Source organism: Meles meles, chromosome Y, assembly GCF_922984935.1.
Source record: "Meles meles chromosome Y, mMelMel3.1 paternal haplotype, whole genome shotgun sequence".
Lineage (NCBI taxonomy): Eukaryota > Metazoa > Chordata > Mammalia > Carnivora > Mustelidae > Meles > Meles meles.
Genome location: NC_060088.1, coordinates 11,899,683 through 11,913,797, shown reverse-complemented (window position 1 = coordinate 11,913,797; position 14,115 = coordinate 11,899,683). Strand labels below are relative to the sequence as shown.

At 38.8% G+C, this 14,115-nt stretch overlaps 1 protein-coding gene across 16 annotated transcripts in view; it reads right to left on the bottom strand.

The window, feature by feature from the left end:
* Window positions 1-14,115, bottom strand: part of LOC123935843 (lysine-specific demethylase 5D) — a 61,519-nt gene that overhangs the window by 22,663 nt on the left and 24,741 nt on the right. For all 16 annotated transcript variants that reach the window (XM_045996660.1, XM_045996661.1, XM_045996671.1 and 13 more), the window contains 3 exons: window positions 12,181-12,339; window positions 11,685-11,804; window positions 11,411-11,569 (listed from right to left, as the gene is read on the bottom strand). In XM_045996660.1, coding sequence (XP_045852616.1) covers window positions 11,411-11,569; window positions 11,685-11,804; window positions 12,181-12,339 — 438 coding nt within the window. The remainder of the gene's footprint in view (window positions 1-11,410; window positions 11,570-11,684; window positions 11,805-12,180; window positions 12,340-14,115) is intronic.

Sequence of the window (14,115 nt, the reverse complement as noted above, 5' to 3'; positions counted from 1 at the left end):
AGGTATTAGAACGGGGAAGCCGGCTACAGAGACAGAGCCGAGGACTGAACTCTCAACTTGGGGTTACCTTGAACTGGTCGTGGGCTGGGTGAGCTCGGAGCGGGACTGGAGGCTGGGGATACGGGAGTGATTGGGTGCTATTCTCTGGAGGGACACTGAGGAGTGGGGCCCCGGGCTCTCGGCTCTTCTGGGCCAGAGACTGGGAGGCCGCCATTTTCATTCCCGTTCTCCGGAACTCTACGGTAAGTGTTCAGGGAACAAAAGCTCCCGGAAAGCGAACCCGAGCAGATTACTTAGTCCGGGCCCCCTGGTAAGGCAGTGCAATTCCGCCTCGAGCAAAGACACTTGAGAGTCACTACAACAGGCCCCTCCCCCAGAAGATCAACCAAAAAATCCAGCCAGGAAGAAGTTCATCTACCAAGGAAAGCAGGTTCAATACCTAGGACAGCAGCGGAATTCCAGAGGAGAAGAAAGCGAAGCACGGAACTCATGGCTTTCTCCCCATGATCCTTTAGTCTTGCGGTTAATTCAATTTTTTTTTTCAATTTTTTCTTTTTCTTCTTCTAATTTTTTTTAAACTTTTACCCGTTTCTTTTTTAACGGTTTTAACTAGTTTATCATTTAATATATATATTTTTTCTTTCTTTTTTACATTTTTTATTTGGTTTCTTTTTTGATTTTTTTTTTTCTGAATGTCTTTTTAATCCTCTTTCTCCCCTACACAATTTGGGGTCTCTTCTGATTTGGTTAAAGTACATTTTTCTGGAGTCTTTGCCACCCTTTTAGTATTTTACTTGCTCCTTCATATACTCTTATCTGGAAAAAATGACAAGGCAGAAAAATTCACCACAAAAAAAAAAAAAGAACAAGAAGCAGTACCGAAGGCTAGGGACCTAATCAACACAGACATTGGTAATATGTCAGATCTAGAGCTCAGAATGACGATTCTGAAGGTTCTAGCTGGGCTCGAAAAAGGCATGGAAGATATTAGAGAAACCCTCTCTGGAGAGATAAAAGCCCTTTCTGGAGAAATTAAAGAACTAAAATCTAACCAAGTTGAAATCAAAAAAGCTATTAATGAGGTGCAATCAAAAATGGAGGCTCTCACTGCTAGGATAAATGAGGCAGAAGAAAGAATTAGTGATATAGAAGACCAAATGACAGAGAATAAAGAAGCTGAGCAAAAGAGGGACAAAGAGGGACTGGACCACGAAGGGAGAATTCGAGAGATAAGTGACATCATAAGACGAAACAACATTAGAATAATTGGGATTCCAGAAGAAGAAGAAACAGAGAGGGGAACAGAAGGTCTATTGGAGAGAATATTCCTAATATGGCAAAGGGAACAAGTATCAAAATCCAGGAGGTGCAGAGAACCCTCCCTCAAAATCAACAAAAATAGGTCCAAACCCCATCACCTAATAGTAAAATTTATAAATCTTAGTGACAAAAAGAAAATCCTGAAAGCAGCCCAGGAAAACAAGTCTGTAACATACAATGGTAAAAATATTAGACTGGTAGCAGACTTATCCACAGAGACCTGGCAGGCCAGAAAGAGCCGGCATGATATATTCAGAGCACTAAACGAGAAAAACATGCAGCCAAGCATACTATATCCAGCTAGGCTATCACTGAAAATAGAAGGAGAGATAAAAAGCTTCCAGGACAAACAAAAACTGAAAGAATTTGCAAACACCAAACCAGCCCTACAGGAAATATTGAAAGGCGTCCTCTAAGGAAAGAGAGAGCCTAAAAGTAGTAGATCAGAAAGGTACAGAGACAATATACAATAACAGTCATCTTACAGGCAATATAATGGCACTAAATTCATATCTCTCAATAGTTACCCTGAATGTTAATGGGCTAAATGCCCCAATCAAAAGACACAGGGTATCAGAATGGATAAAAAAACAAAACCCATCTATACGTTGCCGCAAGAAACTCATTTTAGACGCGAAGACACCTCCAGATTTAAAGTGAGGGGGTGGAAAACAATTTACCATGCTAATGGGCATCAGAAGAAAGCTGGGGTGGCAATCCTTATATCAGATCAAGTAGATTTTAAGCCAAAGACTATAATAAGAGATAAGGAAGGACACTATATCCTACTCAAAGGGTCTGTCCAACAAGAAGATCTAACAATTTTAAATATCTATGCCCCTAACGTGGGAGCAGCCAACTATATCAACCAATTAATAACAAAATCAAAGAAACACATCAATAATAATACAATAATAGTAGGGGACTTGAACACTCCCCTCACTCAAATGGACAGATCATCCAAGCAAAAGATCAACAAGGAAATAGAGGCCTTAAATGACACACTGGTGTCTTCAGAACATCACAGATATCTTCAGAACATTTCATCACAGATATCTTCAGAACATTTCATCCCAAATCAACAGAATACACATTCTTCTCAAGTGCACATGGAACATTCTCCAGTATATATCATATCCTGGGTCACAAATAAGGTCTCAACTGGTATCAAAAGATTAGGATCATTCCCTGCATATTTTCAGACCACAGTGCTCTGAAGCTAGAACTCAATCACAAGAGGAAATTGGAAAGAACCCAAATACATGGAGACTAAACAGCATCCTTCTAAAAAATGAATGGGTTAACCATTCAAGAAGAATTGAAAAAATTCATGGAAACAAATGATAATGAAAACACAACGGTTCAAAATCTGTGGGACAGACAAAGGCAGTCCTAGAGGAAAATATATAGCGGTACAAACCTCTCTCAAAAGACAAGAAAGGTCTCAAGTACACAACCTAACCCCTACACCTAAAGGAGCTGGAGAAAGAACAGAAAGATCAGAGTAGAAATCAATGAAATAGAAACCAAAAAAAAAACAAAAGAACAAATCAACGAAACTAGCTGGTTCTTTGAAAGAATTAATAAGATTGATAAACCCCTGGCCAGACTTATCAAAAAGAAAAGAGAAAGGACCCAAATAAATGAAATCATGAATGAAAGAGGAGAGATCACAACTAACACCAAAGAAATACAGACAATTATAAGAACATACTATGTGCAACTCTACGCCAACAAATTTGACAATCTGGAAGAAACGGATGCATTCCTAGAGACATATAAACTACCACAACTGAACCAGGAAGAAATAGAAAACTTGCACAGACCCATAACCAGTAAGGAGATTGAAACAGTCATCAAAAATCTCCAAACAAACAAAAGCCCAGGGCCAGACGGCTTCCCAGGGAATTCTACCAAACATTTAAAGAAGAACTAATTCCTGTTCTCCTGAAACTGTTCCAAAAAATAGAAATGGAAGGAAAACTTCCAAACTCATTTTATGAGCCCAGCATCACCTTGATCCCAAAACCAGACAAGGATCCCACCAAAAAAGAGAACTACAGACCAATATCCTTGATGAACACAGATGCAAAAATTCTCACCAAAATACTAGCCAATAGGATTCAACAGTACATTAAAAGGATTATTCACCATGACCAAGTTGGATTTATTCCAGGGCTGCAAGGTTGGTTCAACATCCGCAAATCAATCAATGTGATAAAACACATTAATAAAAGAAAGAACAAGAACCATATGATACTCTCCATAGATGCTGAAAAAGCATCTGACAAAGTACAGCATCCTTTCCTGATCAAAAGTCTTCAAGTGTAGGGACAGAGGGCACATACCTCAATATTATCCAAGCCATCTATGAAAAACCCACCGCAAATATCATTCTCAATGGAGAAAAACTGAAAGCTTTTCCGCTAAGGTCAGGAACACGGCAGGGATGTCTATTATCACCACTGCTATTCAACATAGTACTAGAAGTCCTAGCCTCAGCAATCAGACAACAAAAAGAAATTAAAGGCATCCAAATTGGTAAAGAAGAAGTAAAACTATCACTCTTTGCAGATGATATGATACTATATGTGGAAAACCCAAAAGACTCCACTCCAAAACTGCTAGAACTTGTACAGGAATTCAGTAAAGTGTCAGGATATAAAATCAATGCACAGAAATCAGTTGCATTTCTGTACACCAACAAGACAGAAGAAAGAGAAATTAAGGAGTCAATCCCATTTACAATTGTACCCAAAACTATACGATACCTAGGAATAAACCTAACTAAAGAGACTAAGAATCTATACACAGAAAATTATAAAGTACTCATGAAAGAAATTGAGGAAGACACAAAGAAATGGAAAAATGTTCCATGCTCCTGGATTGGAAGAATAAATATTGTGAAAATGTCTATACTACCTAAGCAATCTACACATTTAATGCAATCCCTATCAAAATGCCATCCATTTTTTTCAAAGAAATGGAACAAATAATCCTCAAATTTATATGGAACCAGAAAAGACCTCGAATACCCAAAGGAATATTGAAAAAGAAAGCCAACCTTGGTGGCATCACAATTCCGGACTTCAAGCTCTATTACAAAGCTGTCATCATCGAGACAGCATGGTACTGGCACAAAAACAGACACATAGACCAATGGGACAGAATAGAGCCCAGAAATAGACCCTCAACTCCATGGTCAACTAATCTTCGACAAAGCAGGAAAGAATGTCCAATGGAAAAAAGACAGCCTCTTCAATAAATGGTGCTGGGAAAATTGAACGGCCACATGCAGAAAAATGAAATTGGACTACTTCCTTACACCACACACGAAAATAGACTCCAAATGGATGAAGGACCTCAATGTGAGAAAGGAATCCATCAAAATCCTTGAGGAGAACACAGGCAGCAACCTCTTCGACCTCAGCCGCAGCAACATCTTCCTAGGAACATCGGCAAAGACAAGGGAAGTAAGGGCAAAAATGAACTATTGGGATTTCATCAAAATCAAAAGCTTTTGCACAGCAAAGGAAACAGTTAACAAAACCAAAAGACAACTGACAGAATGGGAGAAGATATTTGCAAACGACATATCAGATAAAGGGCTAGCATCCAAAATCTATAAGGAACTTAGCAAACTCAACACCCAAAGAACAAACAATCCAATCAAGAAATGGGCAGAGGACATGAACAGCCATTTCTGCAAAGAAGACATCCAGATGGCCAACAGACACATGAAAAAGTGCTCCACGTCACTTGGCATCAGGGAAATACAAATCAAAACCACAATGAGATATCACCTCACACCAGTCAGAATGGCTAAAATTAACAAGTCAGGAAATGACAGATGCTGGCGAGGATGAGGAGAAAGGGGAACCCTCCTCCACTGTTGGTGGGAATGCAAGCTGGTGCAACCACTCTGGAAAACAGCACGGAGGTTCCTCAAAATGTTGAAAATAGAACTACCCTATGACCCAGCAATTGCACTACTGGGTATTTACCCTAAAGATACAAACGTAGTGATCCGAAGGGACACGTGCACCCGAATGTTTATAGCAGCAATGTCTACAATAGCCAAACTACGGAAAGAACCTAGATGTCCATCAACAGATGAATGGATAAAGAAGACGTGGTATAAATACACAATGGAATACTATGCAGCCATCAAAAGAAATGAAATCTTGCCATTTGCAACAACGTGGATGGAACAAGAGGGTATCATGCTTAGTGAAATAAGTCATTCGGAGAAAGACAACTATCATATGATCTCCCTGATATGAGGACGTGGAGATGCAACATGGGGGGTTAGGGGGATAGGAGAAGAATAAATGAAACAAGATGGGATTGGGAGGGAGACAAAACATAAGTGACTCTTAATCTCACAAAACAAATTGAGGGCTGCTGGGGGGAGGGGGGGTTGGAAGAGGGGGAGAGGGTTATGGACATTGGGGAGGGTATGTGCTATGGTGAGTGCTGTGAATTGTGTAAACCTGGAGATTCACAGACCTGTACCCCTGGGGATAAAAATACATTATATGTTTATAAAAAATAAGAAATAAATAAAAAATTTTTTAAAAAATCAGTTCTATATCTGTTATAAGAAGCATACCTAGAGCCTAAGTAAAACAGGCCATATAGAAGATAAACACCAAAAAAAAAAAAAAAGATATACACCAAGTAAAAACTCAATCTAGGACCCAAGAAAAACTAACATGTAAGGGATTCAGTGACAGAAAAGAGACCATTCCATTTATCTCCTTTATAAAAGTTACAAAATTAGTAATAGTTAAAAGCCCATCCTGGAGAGAATACTATATTATGATAATATTACACGTACCTACATATCTACACATACGTACATAGTCACAACAGTTTGTAGACAATACAAATTGTACACTTCTAAAAGTCTATACTGGGAATAACCAACCAACTCCAAATACAAAGCCTAGAAACTTACTTTAGGAGACATGTAAAATGATGTTTGAAACAGCGAAATACTGGTAGCATTCCAGCAGAAAATAGATAAATGACAGTATAATCTCAATGGAAATTATGTAATAGTGAAAAACCAGGTAAATTCAAGCTTTAAGCAACAATATAAATGACGTTTCAAAGCGTAACACTAACTGAGTAACATACTTTTTAGAAATACATTCAATGGGGTGCCTGGGTGGCTCAGTGGGTTAAAGCCTCTGTCTTCAGCTCAATTCATGGTCTCAGGGTCCTGGGAGGGAGCCCCACATCGGGCTCTCTGCTCAGCAAGGAGCTGCTTCCTCCTCTCTCTCTGCCTGCCTCTCTGCCTATTTGTGATCTCTGTCAAATAAATAAAATCTTTAAAAAAACAAGAAACACTGTTTAAATGTTCCTATATATGTATACATACCTGTTTCTATATATTCATAGCTGTATTCTATATATTCTATACATACATATACAGTAAATTAACAGAAATAAGAGCTGACTAAGGCTTCCTGAAAATGTCCCTCTTTTTTTTTTTTTTTTTTTTTTAAGATTTTATTATTTGACAGAGAGAGAACAGCGAGAGCAGGGGGAGTGGGAGTGAGAGAAGGAGAAGCAGGTGAGCCCAATGCGGGGCTCGATTCCAGGACCCTGGGATTGTTACGGCCAATTTAATGTTAACACCTGTTTAACTGTTAGGGCCTGCTTAGCCAGAGCAACTCCATATTGCCTGGGTAGCCATATTGTTGTTTACATCCATGGACTTCATTCCCGGAATAAACGCCCCAGTAGTTCCTGGTATGGTTCCAGGTATCGATTCTGGGAGTAAACACCTTAACAACAGAAGCCACATACCTTGGGTCTGCGGTTATGCCCTATAAAACCAGCCTGTGAGATTGGGAGGGGGTCGCTCTCTTTGCAGGCAGCCCTGGCCGGTCAGTCTGACTTCTAATGCTTGGCACAGACTAAAGCTTTGCATAACTTTCACTTTGTCCCTTTCTCATTCCCCTGGCCAGTCTGTAAAATGTTTCTGTTCAAATGAGGCACAATATTCAAAAAAAGGAAGACTAAAGCCCTGTGTCATGGCAAATCTATATTGGTGATCCACTCAAGTAAATGTTGACTACTATGTAAACTAAAAGGACATTGGTATAAAAAATCTGATTTCTCTCTGTCCAAAAAGACAGTTTTCTTAAATAGATCTACTGTTAAGAAGAGAATCTAACTGGTTTTATCTCTGCCTGCCCAAAGAAACCAGTTTCTATGTTTTGTTTTATCAGATCTTAAACATCCGTAATCCTATTTAGGCATGTGCTTTAAAACTTAGATTTCAGCAATAGTCAACAAGATTTAAATTGTAAATGAGATCTCTTTGACTCATAAGGCTTTTCCTTGGTATGCTAAGTTACTCAGGAAATGTTACTAAACCAATGATAAACCTTGGGTTATATTTGGGTAAATGCTGTAACTACTCTAGACCTACTCTAGAGGTCTTTGATATGTTGAAATCCTGGAACTGAAATGGGTAAAAATTTCCAGAAGTAAGAGCTACATTCAAACTAAACTAGAATTAGGATCATGGAATTAGATGAACTGAAAGATTGTAATGTTACATCTCTTAATGTTTTGTCTTATTTTAAACAACTACTGGTTCTGTAATGTTTACTCTTCCAGATTAGGGAAACTTTTTCTTATCTGTAACTTACAGAAATGTAAAAGTATTCACTTGTAAACAAATCAAGGCATTCAACTTTTCTATCTGAACCCTCTGTAATTCAAAAGGTCTCAGTAAGTATTCTTTCTTCCATGGCAATCAGTCATTTGCATAAGTTCAATAAGAATCTGTTCTCCTTTTAACAGGACACCATCGGAAACACTGGTTATTTTACAAAGGCATTGACTAGAATGTCATATTTTAAAAAGACTCAGATATGACCAGACAGCTTAAAGGAACTAAGGTTGACCTTATAAAACCTGGAGCCATAAAGCCCCCTGAAATTGTTGGCCTGATACCTTGCTTACAGAGTTCCCAGCAGCCTCACCAAGTGAGTAAAGAATGTCACTTCCTGGCAGGTGCAGGAACCTCAGGATACTTTCGGGACCTCAGGAAGAGGAATTCACCCAAATCGACAGGTATTGCAGGTATGTCCTTATAAGAAGTTCCAGCAAAGCAGATTCTAAAAGATCTATATAATCACTCACTGTTCCTGCTGAGCTTATGTAAATAATTAGGCCAAGTTTGTTAAAACTGGACTTGTTCTTCAAATAAATTAGTCCTGATTTAGCTATCTCTGGAAATGAGGGTTATTTTAGAAAAGTATATTTTAATAACACACCTTTATGGATGTTAAATTCTAGATTTGGTTGTCTTTAAATGTTTATCTAAGCTAGATAACTTAAGGTAAACGTCAGAGCAGTTGCACAATAGCTCGTTTAGACAATCTTGCCTAATATTCTGTAGGGATAATAACAGAACATTGGACACAAATATATGTTAGTTTTTATGGATACCTTTTCAGGTTGGGTAAAGGCTTTTTCTGCCAAACATGAGATGGCAGGAATAGTAGCCAAAAAGCTACTAGAAAAAATAATTCCTAGGTCTGGGTTGCCTCTCGCAATCGGGGCAGACAACAGCCATGCATTTGTGAATTCAGTCTCACAGGCATTGGCCAAGGCCATGGGCACTAATTAAAAACTACACTGTGCCTACCGGCTCCAGAGCTCTGGACAAGTAGAGAGCATGAACTGGACTCTTAAAGAGGCCTTCACAAAGTTAATTCTGGAAACTGGCGGTGGATGGGTGGATCTCCTTCCCTTCACCCTCCTTAGGGCACGATGTACACCCTACTTAAACAAGCGGACCCCATTTGAAATAATGTTCGGAAGACCCTCTCTACTCTGCCTACAAGAGGTCGCCCTAGCAGAAATGACTGATCAGTCTATAGTCCAGTCACTGCAGGCGCTATAGTCTGTCTTAAAAAGAGCCCAAGCCGGGATCCGAGCTGTCTACACTGAGACAGAGAAGGAAGTGGAACCACATCCTTACCAACCCAGAGACCTGGTTTGGATATGCTGCCACCAAGTGGGAAACTCGGAGCCTCGTTAGAAAGGAGCATTCACTGTCATCCTGACCACCCCCATAGCAGTACGCATATCCTGTCAAACGAGCTGAAAACAAGAACGCCTCCCAAAAAATGGAAGCCACTGCCGGTGGACCCCACTAACTGTGGACTAAAACAAAAGACTCAAAAGGGTTTCATAACTTAGTCACTTTAACCCTTCCTACTCAGCAGCAGCCAGGGGACACCTCATCGGCCTAAAGCAGCCCAATGAAAAATCAAAAAGACAGCAGATAAAACAACACTCAAGGTTAACTGCAAAATAGAAGAGGGCTTGACATACTATTCCTAGAAAAGGGGGGCTCTGCCTAGCCCTGGGAGAAAAATGCTGCTTCTTGGTAAATTATACTGGAGTCATCAAAAACAGTCTGGCAGCCATTAAAAAGAGAGTAGATGAACGCAAGCAACAATGCAAGAACTCCCAGGGATGATATAAAAGTTCAACTTTTATATATATCTATAGATATATATACACACACATATATATATAGATATATATATGGTATATATATATCATGATATATATATATATATCTAGATATAGATATATAGATATATAGATATATATGATGATATAATGTTCAACTGGTCTCCATGGATAACTTCCCTAATATCAGCAATTACAGGCCCCCTGGTTTTACTATTACTAATGCTACTTTTTGGCCCCTGCATTATTAACGCCCTAATATCATTTGTACAAAAACTTGGGGCGATAAAAATATTAGTCCTACAAACTCAATATAACCCATTACAACAGGAAGACATAAAACTGGCTGAAAAGTCAAAGAATGGACTAATCTCCAAAGAAAAGAGGGGAATGTTAGGGCCAATTTAATGTTAAAACCTGTTTAACTGTTAGGGCCTGCTTAGCCAGAGCAACTCCATATTGCCTGGGTAGCCATATTGTTGTTTACATCCATGGACTTCATTCCGGGAATAAATGCCCCAGTAGTTCCTGGTATCGGTTATGGACATCGATTCTGGGAGTAAACGCCTTAACAACAGAAGCCACATACCTTGGGTCTGCAGTTATGCCCTATAAAACCAGCCTGTGAGATCGGGAGGGGGTCACTTTCTTCAGAGGCGGCCCTGGCCGGTCAGTCTAACTTCTAATGCTTGGCATAGAATAAAGCTTTGCATAACTCTCACTTTGTCTCAGTCTCGTTCCTTTAATAAGGGACCCCAGGAGGGATCATGACCTAAGCCAAAGGCAACACTTAACGACTATGCCGGACAGCCCTAAAATTTCCCCTCTTAAACTGCTATTATTCTATCTAGAACAACTGTCTCATAAGGCTTTACATGAAGTCAGTGTATACAAAGCTAAACACTATTTGTCTAGGTTCTGGCCATCATGGAAAAACAGAAATCAGAAAATGAGTAACTGTTCAATACTACAGGAGATGCATTATCTTTTAGCTTCTTCCCAAGTAAGTTTTGCTCCACCCATATTGTTTGGCTGTCCCTAAGAAATTTGTCATGTAATTAGTTAAATTTTCAGACATCTAAATGGGTCTGACTCGTGACATGAGATAACCTTGGATAAAACTAGTAGTTTCAGTACTACCCTATTTGTTTTACATGATGAAAACAAATTAAAAAATCAATGAGGGCATTTCCCAATGCTTTCTTTCAAATTTATATATAAATATGAATAAACTGGTGATAGCAATTGTTTGTCTATCATGCAGATAACCAAAGATGGTACCTTTAAATATTTACTTTCAGGGAAATCAGAAGGACCCCTGTAGCTCCTAATTGAAAAAGCCAAGGTTTCATTCTATTCCTGGTTTTTTTTGGCCATCACAAATGCAGAATGGAAACAGTGATGCTTATGGCGGTTATGCACACTCTGGGTTACTGAAAGATCAACCAATACCAGTAACCATGATCTGTATTCCTATTATGTGAAAAAAGCACTATATAGAGGGACTTATGAGAACAGATGGTTTCATTAGCTAATGACTTTCCCTATCTGTGCTGTTAATATGAGTTGCAAATCACATTACCTCTTCCTCAGGGGACAGACTGCCTTTGCTACTGCTGACAGGAAACCCACTACCAAATTCTTTGGAATGAATGTCTGCTCCATATTCAACCGTCACATCCTCCTCAATGCTGCTCACCAGTCTCCAGAATTCCTTCTCCACAAGTTCTGTAGGTACCATCTGCAACAAAAGATGTAAAAGATGATCACAGTACACTACATTCTGGCCCCATACCTGTAGGACCGTAAGACTTATCAGACAGTAATCTCTATATCCCCACTCCACAATCACATACATGCGCAGGCATGCTGAAGTAGTCAGCCTTGAAGGAATCAGCCATTTCACCAAAGCTCTGCAAAGTGTACTCCTGAGTAGCCTGCTCAAAGCCAAAGGCTTCAGGGGGCCTCTTACATTCCTAAAATAGAAAGTATTTCAGCAAGAAAAAGAAAAAGGCAAAGAACCCAAAAAGAACAACAGGAGATATATCTTATGTTCTACCCTCCCCCTTATGTTTCAAGGTAGGATGGTTTCTTCACCATCTACTAAACCTATTTCTTTTCCTTTGGTCATATGGTTCACACCATATTATGGTCCTTCCTGTCAATGTTTTAAATGTGTACAATCTGTTCAACCATTCTTGCTTAATATCCCATAGGTGATCAAAACCTGACATAAACACGAAGAAAAGGGCAGCTAGTAATATCCACTCTAGTTTCCCTTAAAACCAGGAGGCTAGATTTTAAAAAACTACCCAGAACTAAATTTAAAATATTTATATTCAACAGTCATACCGCCATGATACACTTCGGGCATCTCCAGACTCCTCTAGGGATTTCAGGAAGGGGTGGCATTAGGCAGAAGATGTGGTAATTGTCATCGCAGCCCTCGCACAAAAGTAACTTATCATCTTCATCTCCTCGGGAGCATATTCGACAGAGATATGAGTCAATCTACCAGGAAAAATAAAAATATAAGCTGCCTGCTCCGTGATACCTTATCCTAGATTTCCAAACCACTTATTTGAAAAACTAACACCAAGCAACGACTATATGATGTTATACTCATGAGTTCACTACATGGGGGAAAAATATGACAGGACATAAACAATAATGAAAAATTTAATACATCAAGAAATAAATCATGCTTAAGGTGCTTAAAGAACAAAGTAGACTTTTTTTAATGTAAGATTTAATGGCACAAACCTAAATAAAGGTATAAGCTGCCAGGGATCACTCAAAAAGATACATATGGTTAATAATAAAATATGCTCAATGCAAACTGAACATAATAACCCCTACTGAATAAATATCCAGTAACACCTGTTATTGTATAAAGTTTAATAGGTATCCACTTTTACCCTAAAATGTGTCTTCAATTTTCATAATGAATTGGGTGACCAAAGCAGCATGCCATTAGAACAAAACACTAAACACTATGGGGCAAGGTCAAACAATTTAGATACTTAGATACCACTGAGATAATCTAGTATTACAGATAAAAAACAAACACATCAAAACATTTTTAGCAGAATGAATATTAGAAAGACCACTTGGGCACCTGGGTGGCTCAGTGGGTTAAGCCTCTGCCTTCAGCTCAGGTCGTGATCTCAGGGTCCTGGAATAGAGGCCCACATCGGGCTCTCTGCTCAGGAGGAAGCAGCCTGCTTCCCTATCTTTCTCTGCCTGCCTCTCTGCCTACTTGTGATCTCTCTCTCTCTGTCAAATAAATAAATAAATCTTAGAAAAAAGAAAGAAAAAACACTTGAAATGAGAATAGGCTACATTGGAAGAATCAAGAACTAAAATGATCACTGAAGAGAGGAAAGACGTGACTCACAGAGTAGGACAAAATATATGATGTCTGTATGAAGCTGGAGAGATATATATATGTAAGTTTTCATATTAATATAGGAGACGCACATATGTAAACGTACAAGTATATACACGTTTATGTGTGTATTTACACACACCCGTACATTAGCTTTTTACATATACATGTGAAGCAGTGACCTTCAGTCCCAGCAATTTCAATGGTTTCACATACAGAATAAAAATGCCTATGTATCTTTCCTAATGGTATGTATTTTAACAGTAGTATTATTCAATTTATCACCAAACTACAAACTACCAAAAATTCCATGAATAATAAAAGAAACTAAGAAATCATAGAGGTATTTTTAAGAAATGTACTTAATAAAACACAATACAGTGACAACTTACACAATTAAATAAAGTATATCAATGAACAAGGAAAGCAACACAAAATTATGCACTGATACTACTTAAAAGTACAAAAATAAGGAAAGCTGTTTTTATGTATTAAAAATTTTTTTGAAAAAAACATTTTGTGTATGCATGCTTTACTGTAACCAAAGAAGGCAACAGGGGCACCTGGGTGGCTCAGTGGGTTAAGGCGTTTGCCTTTGGCTGGGGTCATGATCCCAGGGTCCTGGGATCAAGTCCACATCGGGCTCTCTGCTCAGGAGAAAGCCTGCTTTGTCCTCTCTCTCTGCCGGCCTCTCTGCCTACTTATGATCTCTGCCTGTCAAAGAAATAAAATCTTAAAAAAAAAAAAAAAAAAGGGCAATAGAACTAGGTGACCCAACTAGAGGTAAAGGTAACAGAAAAGTCCTAAAAGACTCCAGACTTCACATTTGAATGACAAAATCTTGTTACAGTTCTTAACATAACAAACACAAGGTCAAATGGGGGAAGTAATCATAATAT